The sequence below is a fragment of the Triturus cristatus genome, chromosome 1_1 (genome assembly GCF_964204655.1).
Source record: "Triturus cristatus chromosome 1_1, aTriCri1.1, whole genome shotgun sequence".
Taxonomy (NCBI): Eukaryota; Metazoa; Chordata; class Amphibia; order Caudata; family Salamandridae; genus Triturus; species Triturus cristatus.
Window position 1 is genome coordinate 316,113,469 of NC_140579.1, and position 14,482 is coordinate 316,127,950.

The window sequence follows — 14,482 nt, forward strand, 5'->3', positions numbered from 1 at the left end:
TGATTGAAAGTGGTTAATGAGTGAATGAAATGGTGTTGTGTGTGCGATTGCTATTGGAAGATACCCATTCTGTTATTTCAGTAGTTGTACCCTCAGGGTGTCCTCCCTTAACGTAGGTGCACTGGAGTACACCTGATATCAGGTTTTGAGTGCACCAGATCACTTTATGGTTTGTAAATATATAACCCAAACTGAATTCAAACTATTGATATTGTCCCTTGTAACTGATTTTCATACTGTATCTGCAGTCCTCGTGTTTCCCTCGTCCACCCAATTCCCTGCAGAGCGCTCAGGTGATGTTCTGGGCTGACTACAAACTACATAAATACACAATAAAATGCAGTAACATAAATAAATTCATTTATCATTACTGGCCATGAAATCCTCAGTAACCAATCAGGGGTGCACTATGATAGGCCTTCTTTAGCAGGATTCAAGTTGATCAGTTACACAGTTGGATGTGAGACGTTTTTCTCAATGTGAGAAAATAAATCAGCAAATGAATTGCTGGACACTGCTTTGATCTTAAATTGTGAGTACTTTACAATCCCAAAACATTTAGTTTCTTCTTAACGAAGAGATGTAGATATAAGTGTTCATACATGCTGAGTGATATTCCCTATCTGTCTTCAAATTCAAGTCAGTTTCAATAACAACTACCTGATAAGCTACTTCTTGCTTTGAGTAAAAATCATTATGCTATTAAACACTTATTTTTGTTAGCTGATTGCTCTCTTCTACTAATAATAAGGTAGATGATGTGCTCTGCTGTTCTGAAATAATAACAATAATGATTAATTTTGCTAGACTGTGTTTTGAATTATTGCGCTTTACTTTGAGAAAAAGCTCTAACGTCCGTGTCATTTCTGACTGGGAGGGATCAGGAGAAATTTCCATACGGGATACTCCCTTGCATATGGTTGACACATCAGAGTGTTCACCTTTAGAGGGCATGCGTTATAACTCTTGCTTTATAACTATTGCAGTTGAATAGAGTATTGATTGTCTTCCACTTCCTATGCCTCCAAAGGCCAATTCACCACCTTATTCCTACGACTCACGGCCTGCCAGCTTTCCCAATCTCCATTTAAAAAACATTGAGTCAATAGCACACCACGGTTGAATTTCTGTCTTTCTTTTTCAAGTTGTCTCCTCATGTAAGGTATGCTTTCAAATGAACATGAATTCCTCATTGCAGCTCTGCAATGCGGGAATGTAATAATGTCATTTGGCAAAATCACTTTAAGTCTCCAGATATTAGTGGCTGCTTTTCAACTGAGAAACACGTGATCAAAAGATTTATAGAAATATTCCAACATTTATAAAAATATACTATACCAGCACTCAGTAAGGACAAAAGAAAGGCCACACTTACCCAAGAGTTGTCATGGTAACTATGGTATACCAAAAGGAGGCTGGAATGCTAGTGAACTTGCTGGCGGATGACCCTTTCTCTGCATAAAACATCACCGTAGCAAAGATAATTATTGCCATCGTGAGTGAGAAGAGAAGAAAACCAAGTTCAGAAGCACAGCTTTTGAGGGTGTAGCCAAGGATCCGCAAGCCTTGGGAGTGACGTGAAAATTTGAAAATCCTGAAGACCCTGAAGACCCGTAGAGTCACAAAAGCCCCACTTACATCCTCATTGTTGGTCATCACCAAGCCTATGTAGTAGGGCATGATGGCCACCACGTCGATGATGCTCATCACGCTTCGCATGAACCTATATCGATTTGGGGCCGCAAAGAATCTTAGTAGATATTCAACTGTGAATATCATCACACAGGCGGTGTCCAGGCAGAAGAAGGCTACTGAATACCGCTCACCACATGGGAGCTCCTTGTTTCCAGGCACTAAGCCACAGGGAACAGTTTCCACAACGTTAGTAATGACAGACACTGCGATGAAGAAACCAGTCACATAGTAGAAGACTAAGGCCAAAGTGCTCGTATGGGGGTTTTCAAAGGCTCTCCACATTGTCTGGCGGATATTGAGTGAGGGCATGGCTTCTTTGTTCTTCTCATTCTCCTCATCATCCATCAGTCTCTCTGCATTTTCTCGCTTCCTGTCCTTATACTCTTCATAGCAGCAATCACCAATGATTTCTGGTAGGATCCCATAGAAAGCCAGCTCATCGTCATAAGCAGAGATGCACTCGTACCTCGGGTAGTGCAACTTGCCACTTCGGTAGAAATTTAAGATGCTCCTAAATACTTCTGGATCTCTGTCGAAAAAGTATTCCTGGGTTTCCTCATTGAAGAAGAAGTCCTTCTCTGTACTTCCCAAGAGCGTGTCGGGGTACCGCTCCAGGGTAGTCCTCCATGTCTGGAAGCGTCTTCCACTAACGTTAAGGACAATTAGCTCGTCCTGTCTTTTATTTTTTTCACCTGGTGCCAGAGGCATAGGACAGTTGGCCACGGGCATCCACCCAATAGCAGCTGCCCTGGCAAAGGGCAGCCATGCTGCTACACCCGCTGCCATGGTGGCTCTAGGTGTCGGTCCAGGAAAAAGCTCAGCTTCCTTTAAAACCAGTTTGACTTCAGATCAGGTTCATCTAATTAAAGAAATAATGAAAATTTCAATGAGGACACATATAATTACAATGTGCTTCTCCTATCAGTTTGACAAATGCTATTTCAAGGGCAATTCAGCTGATGTTAAACCGTATGCTTTATGTCCCAACAAATTCCTCCGAACAATCAGTCATCACAGGCAATCACAGGAATCACAATGCATGACATAAACCGTCTCGAAGGTCATAGGGCTTTGTAAGGAATGTGTTAGAACTGGGATTTCTGGTTGGCTAAGGCTTGCGCCAAAGTCAGGCAGAAACCACCACTCTAGTCAGGGCAAGGAAGTTACACGCCAAAGATAACCCCAGCTCACCCCCTTGGTAGCTTGGCACGAGCATTCAGGCTTATCTCTGAGGCGATGTGTAAAGCGTTTGCGCGCGCACCCAGCAACAACACCCAAGGCCCACCACAAAGGAAACTCCACACAAGGTATTCTATAAAAATAGCCTTTGTATTATAGTAAAACACATTAGATAAAAACACACACTTTACAATGTGCCAACAGGCACGGGCAGAATTTACAAGGGATTATATGTACAGGGGACAGGGCCACATGGACCACTGTCAGGAATTAGCACTTTTTAGAATATAAAATTACTGTAGCACAAAATACACATATAACACAACCAGTAACCACTGGTAACATGTAAGCATCACCTACGCAACCCTAACCACCTTAGGAAAATCGCGCAGGGAACCAGAACCTCACTAGCACCACCTGTACTAGGAGAAAACAAACAACCACCTAAGTATCACAATACCTGTAGGGGTATGAGCACATTACACATGATGCATAAGACATTCAGAGGTGTAGAACATGGCATATGATGCATAAACTCATTCAGAGGTGCCGGGCAGGTAAACACATGATGCATAAACATTCAGCGGTGTTAGGAAGGAAAACACATGATGTATAAACTACATTCAGCGGTGTAAAGCAAGGCACATGACGCATAAAATACATTCAGAGGTGCAGGTTAGGAACCTTAGCGCAAAACTCACATGAGCCACCACCTGTGGCAGTCCCTAGGCCAACTGGCCCTGTCGGGGCTAGGACGCTCTGTCCCAGTCAGGCTGCGGCAGCTGCGCAGAGCAAAACGTAATTATCCCCTACCTAAACGTTGCAGCTGCCCACTAAGTGCTGGGCAGCTGTGGAACGAAACTCAGGCACCGACGTGCCTCTGGAGCCCTCTCTGGGCTCTGTCCCTACCAAATGTCCCCTCGAGCCTCGTAGGCTCTATGACAAGAAATGCCCCCGTATGAATGGAGCCTCGGGGCTCTAGACCAGTATTTGTCCACTCGTGGGAGCCTCACAGGGCTCGACCAAACCCTGCCACCACGTTAGAGCCACACGGGGCTCAAGGCACACTGTGGACCCGTTGGAGCGCCACGCGCTCAGAAACGACAATGTCCCCCACGTTGGAGTCCTTCTCCTGGACTCAAAAGGATAATGCCCCCAGACGTCGGTGGAACCCTCGCGCCCAGAAACTACGAAAAATGCCCCCCGCTCGTTGGAGCCCTACGGGGCTCTGTACTGGAGCCTCACGGGGCTCACAGACAAGGATCGCCCTCCTGCGGCCCCCACTCACCTCCGGACTCCGTCGTCTGATTCACGGGACCGGCAACACTCCCGCAGCACTTCTCTCGCGACGAGGCTGGGGCGGTCACGGCGCTGCTACCTCTTCTCGGCGCGGGGCTTCCCTCGACCTCACGGGAGCCCCGCGTCAGTCAACAAGGAGTTCCGGCTTCAGTGCAGGAGCGCGGGGTAGGCTCCCATCCGCTTCCTGCTTTGTCACGTCCCGCCCACGTCCCAACACGGGCCGCCTGACTTCCGGTTACGAACCGGGCCGCAGCGGTGATTCTCCCCGTCACAAGAGGGGTGGGCTCCCTCCGTAAATACCACAAATAAGCGGGGTGGGCACCCGCTATCAGGATCCAAGCGCTCACAGCGCTATAAAGCAAAACAGCGCTCCCAGCGCTATAAAGCCCAGAAAGAGCTCCCAGGCGATATAAGCAAAGGAAGGTCCACCAATAAAGTCTTTCAAGAGCAGGGGGGCAAAGACTGGGCCCAGAGCCAGCTCAGAGGGCCCTCCAGCAGGGAGGCAGTCCCCAGTGGCGGTCTCTCCTGGCGCCCAGCAACAGCAGGCCCCCCCTCAAGTGGATCCTGCAAGAGAACACATTGTAAGGGGACACAGCCCCTTTTTATACAGTAAATTCTTTGTCTGCAAGGTGCAGGGAAGGGGCGAACCAGTTACATCTGGTTCCTGAGCACTTTGTTTTGCTCAGCCCCTCTCCCTATTCAGTGGACAGGCCAGGGTCATCAGACGCACCACAGGGGCTGGCGCCAGCATTGTGTGGGGAAAGCCCTGCCCTATTCAGGACCCAGGTGTACTCCTCCCCAGCCATCAGTATGCTAAACTCCCATTCACCACTGGGTGACTCCTCCTGACTCTGGGGAATTCCCTAGCCCGTCACATGACCTCAGCCAACCAATCGCCAGACAAGCCACACATTTCATACTGCACACTGAAGTGCCCACTTCTAGAAGTGGCACTTCCACACTAGGTACATGCACGCCGCACACATCATCGCGCAGCATTCAATCACACGAGTCCGCACATACCAAACTCGGGCCTGCACACCCCACGCATCAGGAACTACCAGGACACATACATTCCCCCATGCATTCCTATGGGAGGGCAGGCCAACCTCACAACACGCACGCACTTTACCCTGGGACACAGCGGTAAAGTGCGCAGAAACCCAAAATCACTACACCAAGTCACCAATAAAAAGCAAAAAGTTTCGGGGTGAACCTGCCAGAAGGGCCGGGTCCAACACAACCCCCTTCCAGCCAAAACGCCGGGTAGACCAATCACCACAGTGAAGGTCTTCCCTGCTTTGGGCGATAAAACACGGACGCAGGCCCGCAATAGCAGGGACACTCTCCGGTTTTACGCCACTCTAAACCCATGGAATTCCTTCTAAAAGAACTCGGCGGACCAACTGGGCTACCCCACTGGTACTCCTCAGCTGTCGGCGGCCAGGACCAGGCCCTAGGCCATCTAGGCGCCACTGGTCCTTGCCTAACCACAGAGTGGGGGGTAGTAACCCCTGGCACGTAGTGACCATTTTCCACTCTTCCTCTCATCAGGGCGGTTCTAAACATCCACTGATCTTCCAGCCCAGGGTCTGAACCCTCAAGCTGACCAACAGTCACGGGTGAGGCTCTCCTCCCCCTACCTCTTCTTCTAGGGTTCCGTCCTCTCCTCCTCTGTGAGGCACCCTCAGAAATCAACTTTCCCACCAGCTCAGGACCTCTCCCTGAGAACTGGTCTCCCAACCCAGGGTTTAACCCCTCAGGTTGCACCGGCGTCAGAGGTGGGCTCTCCCACCCTCTGCACCCCCTTCCAGAGTCCTGCTCCCTCCCAACTGGGGCGGTGCCTCTGGAAGAAGAACCGGTCAGGACACTGGTTACAGTCGTCCTACCCTGCAGGTCAGGCTGATCCTGAACCTGGCCTCCCAACCTCTGGTCTAGAACCTTTGGTTGCATACTTGCCTGGCACTCCAGGACTTCTGGGGACTCACACAGTATCCCCCCAAGAGTAACATATGCCTCATATGTTGCATGACAGTCTGCCTGGCGCAGATCTTCCGTCCCCTCTCCACCTGACAGTACGCGAAGATCCCCCAGGACAGACGTGTGGTCGCCATGGTCACTTCTAGGAGACTCAGCCCTACCGGCTGGTCCCTGACCCACTGGCTCCTCCACTGGGGAACACAGCCCCATGCCACTCCTCTCGCTGGACTTCTGTACCCTCCCTACTGGAGCGGTACTGCCTGACACCAGAACCACTGGAGCTCTATTTACAGAGACTTCAGGTTCTCCATACACTGAGCGATCCTCCTCAAGTGGCCTAACAGGACAGCCTAGGCCCCCTACCTGGTGTTCCCTGAAGAAACCATCCAGGCTCTGAGACTGGGTTTCGGGCCTCTGGGGACTCAAAGTCACCCACTCACTCCTACTCCGCTGAGATAGGCCGTGAGCCCCTACACCCTTCTCACTACTCTGGGATCTAGCTGGGCTACTCTGAACCTCTACCCCCATCCAAGACGGGAAGATCCCTGAGCCACTGCTGTTGGAAGCACTCTCCCATACCTCATCAGAACCTTGGGCCCTTTCCCAACGGTCCGCTCCTCTTGCAAGGTCCCCTGGACTAGCAAACCCATACTCCAACAGGTGTTGGCGCAACTCGGGACAACAACTCCTGAGCACCTGCTCTTTGAGAACCAGATTAAACAGATTCCTACAATCACGTTTCCTGTTAACCCACTCCCACTCGCACAGTGCATCATCACATTCATCCACAAAATCCCCCCAATCCTGGTGAGGCACCTTCCTACTGCCCCTGAACTTCAACCTATACTCCTCTTCTTGGGACACAGGTACCAGACTGGGGGAACTGGGAATGGAACTCTCTGCACTGGCCTCTCTATCGCTGCCACCACTGGACTCCACCCTCCCTGGTGAATCCAGAAAACTACCACTGCGCTCTGGGGACAACTTACCCTCCAGAGCTAATCTCTCCCTGGCGAGGGCCCTCTCAGCCTCCGCCATCTGTTTCTGAGCTAAGACCCTCTCGGTCTCCAGCTTTTTCTCCTCTATATTCAGCTGCGCCATCCCCCGGGCATGATCCAACCTGAGTTTCTCCATGGCCAGCTGATGCTCCCTTTCTTCCCTCCTATCTACCCACTCCTCTGGGGACAGGGAAAGGGATGGGGTGCTGCTCCTGACACTGGACCCAGCAAGGGACTCCCTATCTATGGGGTCTTCACTTTCTACTGGCGTCCCTATCAGGTAACCTTCCTCCTCTTCAGATTCCTCAGGGCTCCCCTCAGACCCACCACCCTCTCGGCGTGCGGCCCGGGCCCTATCTTCCTCACTGCGCTCTCGCTCCCACTCATCCTTTTGCCATAGGATCAGGTTGTCCCTCAGTTTGGACTGGGTTTCTGACTCACCCACCTCTATGTCCCTCTCTTCACAGAACCTTACCAACTCCAACCTACTGTATCTAAACAGACCACAGAAATTAAAAGCAGGCTCCATTTTGGCGGACGTTCTCGAGAAGAGTTTAACACAAGGAACCTGAGTGTCTGAGCTAACACAGGAGTACATAATTCACAAAGGACACCTTTAGGAGAAGAAATACTGAAACTCAAAAACAATAATCCCTAAAATGTGATTTATCTAATGCAGAGTTTTGTGGTGCAGCCAGTTGCTGCTGCGGTACAGCGCGAACGCAAGTCCAAATCCCACCGCTGATCACCAATGTTAGAACTGGGATTTCTGGTTGGCTAAGGCTTGCGCCAAAGTCAGGCAGAAACCACCACTCTAGTCAGGGCAAGGAAGTTACACGCCAAAGATAACCCCTGCTCACCCCCTTGGTAGCTTGGCACGAGCAGTCAGGCTTATCTCTGAGGCGATGTGTAAAGCGTTTGCGCGCGCACCCAGCAACAACACCCAAGGCCCACCACAAAGGAAACTCCACACAAGGTATTCTATAAAAATAGCCTTTGTATTATAGTAAAACACATTAGATAAAAACACACACTTTACAATGTGCCAACAGGCACGGGCAGAATTTACAAGGGATTATATGTACTGGGGACAGGGCCACATGGACCACTGTCAGGAATTAGCACTTTTTAGAATATAAAATTACTGTAGCACAAAATACACATATAACACAACCAGTAACCACTGGTAACATGTAAGCATCACCTACGCAACCCTAACCACCTTAGGAAAATCGCGCAGGGAACCAGAACCTCACTAGCACCACCTGTACTAGAAGAAAACAAACAACCACCTAAGTATCACAATACCTGTAGGGGTATGAGCACATTACACATGATGCATAAGACATTCAGAGGTGTAGAACATGGCACATGACGCATAAACTCATTCAGAGGTGCCGGGCAGGTAAACACATGATGCATAAAACATTCAGCGGTGTTAGGAAGGAAAACACGATGTATAAACTACATTCAGCGGTGTAAAGCGAGGCACATGACGCATAAAATACATTCAGAGGTGCAGGTTAGGAACCTTAGCGCAAAACTCACATGAGCCACCACCTGTGGCAGTCCCTAGGCCAACTGGCCCTGTCGGGGCTAGGACGCTCTGTCCCAGTCAGGCTGCGCCAGCTGCGCAGAGCAAAACGTAATTATCCCCAACCTAAACGTTGCAGCTGCCCACTAAGTGCTGGGCAGCTGTGGAACGAAACTCAGGCACCGACGTGCCTCTGGAGCCCTCTCTAGGCTCTGTCCCTACCAAATGTCCCCTCGAGCCTCGTAGGCTCTATGACAAGAAATGCCCCCGTATGAATGGAGCCTCGGGGCTCTAGACCAGTATTTGTCCACTCGCGGGAGCCTCACAGGGCTCGACCAAACCCTGCCACCACATTAGAGCCACACGGGGCTCAAGGCACACCGTGGACCCGTTGGAGCGCCACGCGCTCAGAAACGACAATGTCCCCCACGTTGGAGTCATTCTCCTGGACTCAAAAGGATAATGCCCCCAGACGTCGGTGGAGCCCTAGCGCCCAGAAACTACGAAAAATGCCCCCCGCTCGTTGGAGCCCTACGGGGCTCTGTACTGGAGCCTCACGGGGCTCACAGACAAGGATCGCCCTCCTGCGGCCCCCACTCACCTCCGGACTCCGTCGTCTGAGTCACGGGACCGGCAACACTCCCGCAGCACTTCTCTCGCGGCGAGGCTGGGGCGGTCACGGCGCTGCTTCCTCTTCTCGGCGCGGGGCTTCCCTCGACCTCACGGGAGCCCCGCGTCAGTCAACAAGGAGTTCCGGCTTCAGTGCAGGAGCGCAGGGTAGGCTCCCGTCCGCTTCCTGCTTTGTCACGTCCCGCCCACGTCCCAACACGGGCCGCCTGTCTTCCGGTTACGAACCGGGCCGCAGCGGTGATTCTCCCCGTCAAAAGAGGGGTGGGCTCCCTCCGTAAATACCACAAATAAGCGGGGTGGGCACCCGCTATCAGGATCCAAGCGCTCACAGCGCTATAAAGCAAAACAGCGCTCCCAGCGCTATAAAGCCCAGAAAGCGCTCCCAGGCGCTATAAGCAAAGGAAGGTCCACCAATAAAGTCTTTCAAGAGCAGGGGGGCAAAGACTGGGCCCAGAGCCAGCTCACAGGGCCCTCCAGCAGGGAGGCAGTCCCCAGTGGCGGTCTCTCCTGGCGCCCAGCAACAGCAGGCCCCCCCTCAAGTGGATCCTGCAAGAGAACACATTGTAAGGGGACACAGCCCCTTTTTATACAGTAAATTCTTTGTCTGCAAGGTGCAGGGAAGGGGCGAACCGGTTACATCTGGTTCCTGAGCACTTTGTTTTGCTCAGCCCCCCCCCCTATTCAGTGGACAGGCCAGGTTCATCAGACGCACCACAGGGGCTGGCGCCAGCATTGTGTGGGGAAAGCCCTGCCCTATTCAGGACCCAGGTGTACTCCTCCCCAGCCATCAGTATGCTAAACTCCCATTCACCACTGGGTGACTCCTCCTGACTCTGGGGAATTCCCTAGCCCGTCACATGACCTCAGCCAACCAATCGCCAGACAAGCCACACATTTCATACTGCACACTGAAGTGCCCACTTCTAGAAGTGGCACTTCCACACTAGGTACATGCACGCCGCACACATCATCGCGCAGCATTCAATCACACGAGTCCGCACATACCAAACTCGGGCCTGCACACCCCACGCATCAGGAACTACCAGGACACATACATTCCCCCATGCATTCCTATGGGAGGGCAGGCCAACCTGACAACACGCACGCACTTTACCCTGGGACACAGTGGTAAAGTGCGCAGAAACCAAAAATCATTACACCAAGTCACCAACAAAAAGCAAAAAGTTTCGGGGTGAACCTGCCAGAAGGGTCGGGTCCAACAGAATGCATAATCCAAATTATTTAATGCCACTTACAATGTGTATTGTCTAATACAGGCTGTCTAATACAGGCAGGAATATAATTTACTGATGGATCAATAAGTCAACAAGTGTAGTAATTATCTTCTCTTTTATTTGTAGACATAAAGAGTTAAATGATGTACAATGGGGTTATGTCATTCTTGGGAGAATGTGTGTTAACACATCCACCTCCTTCAAAACACAACCTGGTGTAATTCGGTGGAGAATGTTGATAAATAGCATACACAGCCTTGAAATAAATACAAGCAAAATTAACTTTTTATATAAAAAAATTAAAATACACACACTTTCGCTCACCAGCTGTGGTGTTGGTGAACTTTGATATTGTTATCAGCAGATAATGATGACACCGTGGGCAGTTGTCAAAACACTGAGATGTGCTAATGACATGTAAATCCTTTAATTGTCTAAAACTTCAGCAGCAGGCATAAATCCACAGGCTGTTTTCCCAAAGTATTATTATTGAAGGACCACAAGCTGTTGTTAGACAGCCTTTAGGTTTCCATACAGTGTAAGTAAGAGATGTGAAGTGGTTCGGAGTATTTCCCCCAAACTCTTCTACAGAGTGGTGGCTTTTAAAGCTTTAATAAGTGGCAATTCACATTTTGCTTCTACCCAGTACACATATTGAACGTCACAAGATGCAGTATCATCATGTACTGACGAAAAACACAACCTAGGGTTTGAAATATAACCAGTGAATTAATAGATAGATAGATAGATAGATAGATAGATAGATAGCTAGATAGATAGATAGATAGATAGATAGATAGATAGATAGATAGATAGATAGATAGATAGATAGATAGATAGATAGATAGATAGATAGATAGATAGATAGATAGATAGATAGATAGATAGATAGATAGATAGATAGATAGATAGATAGATAGATAGATAGATAGATAGATAGATAGATAGATAGATAGATGCTGGGCAGGGAGTGCTCTATGATGGAAGGGTGGATGTATAGATGGAGATGGAGATTGATGAGTAAGTTGCTGAGTAGTTACATATATGGATGGAGTGATAGAACTAGCGACTGACATGTAGGTAAACAGACACACACTGACCAATGCAGAGAGAGGTCACCTGGAGACGGAGTCCCCTTTTAATCCATAAGCACACACACGCGTGCAGGCTCTCTCTCCCAAGAACACAAATGCTCATTGTATGTTTGCATGTTAAGTGACGCAACCAATGCTTTTATTTTGACATGTCGATGAAATAAAATCCTTTTCGCATGTTTCAGTAGAAACGCGATATATTAGGAGCAATGCAAGACTCCAGCTGTGTTGTCTCTTTAAAGAACTTGGGGGCATATTAGCAACAACCGCCGATAATTATCGCTAAACGCACTTAGCGCTAGGATAATTATTAGGCCTGGGCGAAAATTTTGTTCCGTTCGCGGAAATTGCGATAATTTGAAATTTTCGCGTTCCGCGGAGAGCGCGAAAATGTCAAAATTTCCGGTTTCCGCAGCTTGGCGATAATTTGTTTCTTGCTCGCGCTGTAAAATAATACATTCTCGCGCGCGCGCGATCGTCTTACCGGAATCCCTGCGTTCGCCGACAAATTTTCTTGATCCGGTCGCGTTCTCCATGAGGTGTTGTATTGTTTTTAGCCATTTGCGCTGTCTCGCGACAGTTCGCGCCCGCAGTGACGTCATGCGTCGCGCGATCACGTCTTTCTTCTCGCGATCATGCACCGCGAGACAACTCAAAAAAAGATGGCCGCGCCCGCAAGCAACCACATGGGTAAGTTGGCGACCCGCAACCATGCAGAAAATCTCGCGAACATGCGGGAAAAATCTTCCGCATCTTCGTGATATTTCCGCTTGTTTGCGATAATTTTAAACATTTTCGCGATAATTTGCGAAAGTTAATTTTGCAAATTCCGCCCACCCCTAATAATTATCGCTGGCTAACGTGGATTTTTATCGCTGAGATAGCGTGCTATTAGCAACGCTTATCTCAAAAGCGATAAAAATCCTAGCGCTAACTGCCTAACATGAGATTATCGCAGAAAACCCAGCGATGATCTCACAAATGTGGCGTTAGCTTGTTGATAGGGCCTCACAAAGTTAGCCATGATATCCACCTTCCATAGGATATCATGGCTAAGTCAGTCCTGAAGCAGGCGTAAGGAAAGTAGCGATAACAGGGGTTATCGCTAGTTTTCTTGCCGCGATGCTTCATAGCGTGGGGCTTGATGAAAGGAGAAATGTCGCTTAGCGACTTTTATTGCTCCTGTCATGTCAGGAACGCCCACTTTGCATCTCATTAGAGATGCAAAGCTGGGTTTAGGAATTCGTGCGCTAATGCAAGGTTTCACGCGTTAGCGTGACCTTGCTAAGTAATTAGGCTATAAAATTATCGCCGCTTTTCGACCGAAAACGGCCGCAAAAGCGGCGATAATTTTCTATCGCTGCGTTGTAGATATGCCCCAGATTGTGGTCCAAGTGCACGCCTAAGGCAGCAACTTTTGCAGGCGATGTCGGTGTTGTTAAGGCGCACACACACAGTCACACACGCCTCCCTCCGCCTTTATAGCTTATCCAACCTCGGAAGCATAAATCGCTCTAACTGAAACGGTGAAAGGAAAGTGATTTATTTTACTACAGGGTGTGGGTGTTCAGGGGTAATAATGGAGGTCTAGCTAAGGATCGAGTCAAAATCGAGATCTAATTGTCTCGGTGCGATCCTTTTAGAATGTATAGTCTATAAAAAGGCACAACTCCCACCCTTCACCCCCCCCCCCCCCACTCCCGCTCACCACCAAAAGTGCACGAGGGCGGTTTACCTGCTTGATGCTCGCCTAATTGAAGTGTCCTCGCTCCTTAAACTAAACGCCGAGAACGTCGGAAAAGGTCTCACGCAAAGGGAATACATTCCAGCAACAGGATCATCATAAACACGTCGAAACTTCGCAGACACTCTCGCACACATCAACATCCGAGCATTCCCGAGCCCACCAGCAGCCCCTTACCTCTAAAAGTGAAACGCATGGAGCAGAACACCAAAACGGGGCCAGGGGACAACGACGACACTCCGCGCGTGCCTCCCTTTCTGGTTCAAAGTAACCAGAAAACACACACCAAAAAACACAGGAAAGGCAAAAGATGGATGGCTGCGCCGTTTTCCGCTGGTTTCCCTCTTGCTTGGTGATGGAGTGGGTGCTTATGGCTGGCGGGGTTGTCTCATAGAATTCAGTGGCTGGATATCTGCTCTTCTGCTGAACATTGGTACCCAGTTGCTGTGGGGTTGTAGTTCGGAGGGATGGGTGCAGGAGTAGGGGTGCTGCTGGCGTGTCTCTCCTGGTGGTGCTTGCTGGGAAGGACTGGGCAGGGAGGATCTTTCCTGCGCGCCTCAGTTCCAGTCCCAGCGAGGCATGCTGTAAAACAGGAGCACGGAGAGAGAGAGAGAGAGAGAGAGAGAGAGAGAGAGGGAGTCCAGGGAGAGAGACAGCGTGCAGCTTGCGGAGACTCCGTCAAATGCAGTCGTTAAATACATAGCAAGGCTAACACTGCATGCTAATGGGAGCCCATCACTTGACACGGTGTGCGAGAACTTCAAAATTTGGTGGTGTGTGAATAGGGGGGCACGCCAGACCACCAGCCTCTCACAAATGTATCTGTGTTTTTGAAAATGTGCCATTCTGTTTGAAGCACCTCACATCGCTAAGATTTTCTTCCTCATCTTTCGCAGTCATTACCCTCCACCGCACCTTTTATCCTAAACACACGGGCCTCACACTGTATTTTATTAATATTTTCATGGGAGGGACCGCACATACAAAGCGGACATCGAGTAGGTTATGTCGGTGCTGCGAGGCGCTAAATACAGCGAGTTTCGGCGGAATAAGCAGACAGAAAGGGCATGTTTCAAATAAGCACCATCTTGTTC

The 14,482-nt window shown here is 49.6% G+C and overlaps 1 protein-coding gene across 1 annotated transcript; it reads right to left on the reverse strand.

Annotated features, from left to right (window-relative positions):
- Positions 1-1,371: 1,371 nt before the first annotated feature.
- Positions 1,372-13,969, reverse strand: LOC146870173 (A-type voltage-gated potassium channel KCND3). The gene is made up of 2 exons (XM_085599649.1): positions 13,566-13,969; positions 1,372-2,554 (listed from the first exon to the last, which is right to left on the reverse strand). Exon 2 carries the CDS (start codon positions 2,479-2,481, stop codon positions 1,372-1,374), a length of 1,110 nt encoding a protein of 369 aa, XP_085455775.1. The 5' UTR covers positions 2,482-2,554; positions 13,566-13,969.
- Between the last annotated feature and the right edge of the window lie 513 nt (positions 13,970-14,482).

Bases quoted from the DNA above. Each gene is read 5' to 3' on its own strand.
- LOC146870173 (XM_085599649.1), bottom strand. From the start codon at position 2,481: ATGGCAGCGGGTGTAGCAGCATGGCTGCCCTTTGCCAGGGCAGCTGCT.